Source organism: Panicum virgatum, chromosome 8K (assembly GCF_016808335.1).
Source record: "Panicum virgatum strain AP13 chromosome 8K, P.virgatum_v5, whole genome shotgun sequence".
NCBI lineage: Eukaryota > Viridiplantae > Streptophyta > Magnoliopsida > Poales > Poaceae > Panicum > Panicum virgatum.
Genome location: NC_053143.1, coordinates 3,335,447 through 3,341,965, shown reverse-complemented (window position 1 = coordinate 3,341,965; position 6,519 = coordinate 3,335,447). Strand labels below are relative to the sequence as shown.

General features: G+C 46.9%; 1 protein-coding gene across 1 annotated transcript; it reads right to left on the bottom strand.

Moving 5' to 3' along the window:
- Positions 1-4,702: 4,702 nt before the first annotated feature.
- On the bottom strand, positions 4,703-6,053 carry LOC120643560 (germin-like protein 1-3). The gene is made up of 2 exons (XM_039919951.1): positions 5,643-6,053; positions 4,703-5,521 (listed from the first exon to the last, which is right to left on the bottom strand). Exons 1-2 carry the CDS (start codon positions 5,779-5,781, stop codon positions 4,977-4,979), a joined length of 684 nt encoding a protein of 227 aa, XP_039775885.1. The 5' UTR covers positions 5,782-6,053; the 3' UTR covers positions 4,703-4,976.
- Between the last annotated feature and the right edge of the window lie 466 nt (positions 6,054-6,519).

The window sequence follows — 6,519 nt, the reverse complement described above, 5'->3', positions numbered from 1 at the left end:
TCCCTACTGAGAGAGTGAAAGGTATATCCACTCCCCGGTCCAATCGGCTACTAGACTTGCCGCGTACCATATTTACGGCATGTGACTAGTACTTTCAAAAACTTAACCAGCACTACCACACACCGCGACCTTAGCAAGTTCATCAACACAGACGGGGTCTCACATAAAGTCATGATATCGATCACAACCCCGTCCGTCGTCCTTATATTGATAACAGAAAGTAAACAGGTAATTCCTATAAAGCTCGCGAGTGACAGGCAATCACTCGACTTTTACCGGTCCTATAAGCTTAGCAAGTAGTCGAACTCAAGTCTAGTGTTCAGTACATAGGTTTCTAGGATCATGCAGCTAGGGTTTCAATTCAAATCCTAAGAACTGTAAATGCACAAGTAAATAATACGGTAAATGATATTAATTTGAAATATAGGTTATGTCCGGGGCTTGCCTTCTCGGTAGTTGCTAACTATTTCAGCTCTAGGCTCTTCCGAACTTTGGTCCGGGGCTTCAGTTAGTTCAGCGGCGTTCATCTGGACTGCTGGATCACCTCCGTCAGACCCCGGGATCAGCTCGTACGTCCCGTCCGATAAAGCAGTCGTGTCTATATGTAATGCAAGAACAACATTATAAATACACACATGGGCAATCGTTTATAGAGTAGTTAAATAACAAATTTAACTACACAAGGCATCATGATCAACAGCACAAGCAAGTTATACTAACTTCATAAAATGAGTGGTGTTTGATTCCTATAGCATTTAACTCAAGGTTTGCTAATGAAAACAACAACTCAGATCACAAGCAACAATAAATTTAGTAAAAATTACCCTAAACAGAACATGAACAGACTAAGCTAGCCTGCAAAAATCATGTCAAGACATGTAGCCAATTAATCACAACAAATCATTCATGCAGGCAGCACATAGAACAAACTTGAATTATACAGGTCAAACTAAAGCAAAACAGAAGCTCAAAATTTAACATGAGATTGATACAGAAAAGAACTAACTACAATGAATTTTTCATGATTTTATCTACACAGAAATAAATAAGAGAAAAAAAACAAAACAGAACAACATAAACGCAAGATATATTTTTATATACTGATCTAGCCATGAACTGAAGCTCAAACTTTCAGGACAAGCTAAGATACTCCATATGAACACTCAGGAATATTTTCAGAATTTAACAAGAATAGAAACTAATTACCATAATTAAAGTCTACTAAACAAGGATTAAATCAAATAAATAGCTACAACATAGAACTGATCATGAAATTTTTATAGCAAAGCTAGTGTCACATGAGTAAACTACCATAAAAGCTTCACTGCAAAAAATGGCTTTATACAGTAGTTAAGAAAAAGATGAAAACAACTAATATTTATGCACTAGAAACACAAATCAATTTCTACAGCAAAAACTTGCAACTAAAGCCTAACATCTTATGGTTCTACAGCATAGAACTCTTCAAGAGGATTCCAAAACATCAAGATTTGCTATTTTACGAATTTTCTATGAATTGATATTGAATTTCAAAGATCACTGAAAATCATTACAAAGCAGTCCCTAAGGCACTATTCATCTGAGTCTAGGCCTATTCAAATAACCCCCTGGGTTTTCTTTCCTTTCAACCCGAGGTCCTTGGGCCGGGTCAGAGAGGGGAGGCGGCGGTTGACCGGCCGTTTCCCGGCGAGGGGCTCACCGGCGGGGAGGGTGGAGGGGTGTGGGAGCTCCACGGGTTCAAGGCGCACCACAGGGTGGTCTTGGGGTGCGGGGAGGGGCTCGGAAGCGGCGGCTCGACGGAGCGGGGCGGCTCGGCGGCGGAGGCGACCGACGGCGAGGGTGCTCCGGTGAGGGTTGGGCGAGGGGAAGCGGCCTTAGAGTTGCGCGAGGACGCGGCGCGGCTAATGGTGGGGGCTATTGGGGTGGAGCGGGTCTGGGGTGGCGGCTCCGCGGCGGGGTGAGCTCGCCGGCGTTCAAGCGGGGTGGCGGCTGTGTTCTGCGGTGTGGGAGCGAGGAGAGAGCAAAAGGGCGGTAGGAATCGGTTTCTGGGGTATTTGTAGGGCTCGGGCGCTCGCTAGACGAGGACGGCGGCCACTGCAGCGGGCTCTCCACCGCGACGGCGAGGTGGCGGCGGCGCGGGCGCTTCTGGACTCGGCGGCGCGCGTGGCACGGCCGGGGGGCTCCAGCGCGAGGCAACAGGAGGGGGAGGAGCTCCGGGGCGACGCGTGGGTGACAGCGCGCGGCGAATTAATGGCCGGGATGGCCGGGAAGGCGCCGGCGGGCGGCGCTGTCGGTGGACGGCGGCGAGAAGCAGAGCAGGGAGGTGGGAGATGGGGATAAGGGCGATTTTGCAATTTCCAAAAATTACAGGGACTAAACTGTAAACCAGCGATAACTTTTAAAATAGGGCTCAAATGAAAAAGTGCCCAACATGAAAGTTGTTCAACTTTTCAAGATCTACAACTTTGATGTTGTGCAAAAATTTATTTGACCAAAGATACAAGAGCTAAAATTAAAATCATTGAAGGGATTTTGAATTCTAGGAATTTTGTCTTTTTCAAAGCAAATTCACTTCAAACATAGACTTAAAAGTAAAATTTGCTGCCATGCATTAAATGCACTAAAGTTTTACAAAAACACCCTCCACAAAAGCTATATTCAGAAATAACTATATAAAGGACCTTGCATAAAATCATAATTACACATATAACCTTTCATAATTACAAAAAGATCCTTTTCAAGCAATTCAAGCACATGATGCATAGCAAACATACACAATTACTGTGCAGACACCTTTTTAATTACTGTGCAGACACCCGGGGTGTTACAGAAACTGTGCATGCCCAAAGGAGCAGGAGGCATGGGATTCAGAGATTTACAATCTTTCAATTTAGCAATGCTAGCTAAGCAAGTGTGGAGACTCTTAAGAGACCCTGAATCATTATGTGCCAGGGTTCTTAGAGCGAGATACTATCCTGATGGGAAGCTGCTAAACGCGAGAATGAAAAGTGGAAGTTCTTATACGTGGCAAAGTATTCTAGCGGGACTTGACTGCTTCAAACTTGGTTATAATTGGAGGGTTGGAGATGGCACACAAAATAAGATCTGGGAGGATAATTGGATCCCAGGAAGCCATAACATGAAAGTACAGACACGGAGAGGAAATAATTTAGTAAGTACAGTGAATGAGCTAATCAATCATGTCGATACTTCATGGGATGTGGATCTAGTGCGGTCTATCTTTGAGCCAATTGATGCTAATCGCATACTACAGATTCCAATCACCACAGGGAGAGAAGACCGTGTCGCATGGCATTATAACAGAAATGGGTTGTTCTCGGTAAAATCAGCTTACCATGGCCAATAGAAGAAGAAATTTGGGGCGGCTAGAATTGATGGTCCGGGCGGTGGGACTAGTAATCGCCGGGTTTGGAGGAACCTATGGAAACTCCAAGTGCCGGGGAAAATAAAAAAAAATTGGTTGGAGAGCTCTCCGTGGCCTTATGCCATGCAAATCAATACTGTCAAATAGACACGTTATACCTGAGGGAGGATGTCCGGTGTGTAATAATGGAGCAGAAGATATCAAACATTTGATTTTCACATGTGATCGAGCTAGAGCAGTATGGAGGTCGATAGGAGTCTGGGAGAAAATCAGACAATTATTGGAGGTCGACCAATCAGGATCCATTGTTTTGGAAGAAGTAATACAGAGAGGAGAACATATACAAGGTCTGGAAGTAGGCCTTGCCGAGCTCATCCTAACTGGAGGCTGGTACTTGTGGTGGCAAAGCCGACAATTAACTCATGGAGAGTCGGTACAACCACCATCAAGATCAGGTTTATCTATTGTTTCGTTAACCAAGAATTACAAGATGGCAGTTAAAAAAGATGTGAAGATAAGACAAGGATGAAGAAAACCTGCAGAGGGTTACCTGACACTGAACATAGATGCTTCCTACAACGAGGATTTGGGTTGTGGCAGCACAGGTGCTATTATCAGAGATAGCTCTGGAGGTATGATCGCTGCGTCAAACTCTTTTATCCCCTACCTAGTGGATGCACCAATGGCGGAAGCGTTTGCATTTAAGGAGGGACTGATGCTCGCTCAATATATTGGAGGTAACCAATTGATTGTCCAAACTGATTGTATGGAAGTCATTGAAATTATGAAGAATGAAGGTTTCACTGCGAATTCAGCTGCTGCCATATATGATGAATGCACTATAGTTTGGAGTGGCTTCCAGGAGATTTCCATTGAGCATTTATGTAGGGAAGCAAACCACGTGGCACATGAGCTGGCTAGGCAAGCTATGGTTACTAAAGAAAATTGTATCTGGGACGATGATCCCCCGAGTTTTATTACCCTACTTTTTGCTAATGATGTAATTATCTTCGATCAATAAAGCTTGCCTAAGGGCTTTTATCAAAAAAAAAAGTACCAGAAAGAGATTAGTCAGGTAGTAGGACAGTAGAGGGAATCAGGTTAGCTTGCTCACAATTTTGACAGTGCCAAGTTCTGATGACGGCCGATGATGCATCACAATTACTGGTTGACACTTACACGACCAAGTTCGCGATTGCACGGATGCAGACCTCCTATGTACTGTAGAGTGTAGACTTACTTTACAAGAATTTGCGATGAAATGGTGAATTGTTACTATTGAAGGACGATCCATTGACAGATTTATTCAGACAAAAATAAACACTTGAGACAATCAGAGCATTCATTTCCATTGCATATACCACACCTTACCCAAATGGTTCACGCTGAAATTGAAAAGCAACAACGTAACAGTGAAGTGTCCATGACTTGAGGCCAGGGCATGCATGACCACACACACGAAACAAACCCAACCAATTATTTGACGGATCATGCTTTATTACAGCGCGCTAGCACACAATCGTATCGCTCGGACTGAAATCACCATCGATGTGCTTGCATGGCATTGGCAGGGCCAGCATGCGCGCGCCTACTACATGGGCGCCGGGAACTTGGCCCTGATGGCCTCGACGAGGCCGGCGTCGATCTGGAACGCCCTGGCGAGCACGTCGTCGGGCACCGGCGGCGAGGCGCCGAAGAGCGTGGCGGCGACGGCCTGCGTGCCCGGCAGCTGGCTGTTGAAGGCGGAGACGACGGCGGCGGGGGCGCGGCCGTTGTTCCTCTGGAAGTGGACGAGGCCGCGGGGGAAGACGAAGATCTCGCCCCTTCGGAGGGTGCGTGCGAAGAGGACGTTCGCGGTGGTGATGAAGCCGACGTGGAGGGATCCCTTGAGGACGAAGATGATCTCGGTGGCGCGCGGGTGGGTGTGCGGCGGGTTCACACCCCACGGCGCGAAGTCGATGCGCGCCATGGACACGCCCAGGGTGTTGAGCCCCGCCACCATCTCCACGTTCGCCGCCGTCACCGCCGACCCCACCGCGTTGCTGGTGTTGCCGGGCTTCGCCAGCAGGCCGGAGGAGAAGTCGTGCGCCGTCACGTTCTCCGCCCTCTTGCACGGGAACCCGTTCAGCCTCAGCGCTGCATGCATGCATGCATGCGGACATTATTTCGTTCATGTTCATCATCGTAATAAAATTGCATATATATGCTATTCGTCCCGATCGAGTACGTAGTAGTGAATGCAGAGATCAGGACTTACGGCCCTTGAGGGAATGGTAGTCGGCGACGCAGATGTCCTGGAGCATGTCGGGGTCGCCGGCGATGACCACCAGCGGCGCGGCGAGGGCAAGGAGGACGGCGAAGGCGGCGACGAGGGTGGCTGGGAGCTTGTGCGCCATGCTAGCTTGCACTGCCTGTGTACGAGTGACCTGAGTAGTGTGAGCTGTGTAGGTGGTTAAGCACGTAAGGACGGATCGGAGCTTTTGGTTCGATGCAAAAGGAGGGCTGGGGCGCCGGTATTTATAGGTAGCCAGCGTTTTTTCTTTTTCCTTTTGATAAGGATAGGTAGCCAGCGTTGGTTTCTTCGATCAGCTTAACGGAGACACCTACTGGTCCTCATCATGCATGACGACGCATATGAGCATGGCATTTTGGACACGCGCGCGCTCGTGTTGAACGGCTAGCAGCAAGGAGATGAAGTGAGAGGATGCATGTAGTTAGGGGTGGAATCGAGCCGAGCCTCGACTTTTTTCGAGCTTTCTTCGAAATCAATATATTTGTATTTATTATAGTCTCCCGCGTTGTTTGATATGCAACTTCAAATCGAGCATAACGAGCCGAGCCGAGCCGAGCCTGACAAAATTGACTTTTGTTCCAAATCAACTAATTTTTATTTTTAAAAAAGAACGAACGTAATCGGAGCAATTTTGAAACGAGCCACCGAACCAGCTTAACGAGCTTTTTTTCCAGCCCTACATGTAGTAGTGTCATGGTCTTGTTTGGTTGGTGCTAGATTTCTAGCACCAATGAATAGTAAATAATTTTGACCGTTAATTATGGTGTCAAACAAAGTCAGTTTACAAAACCAACTTTAGAATCCCGCGCTAGTGACCCTGAAGAATCTAATGAGGCCTTTG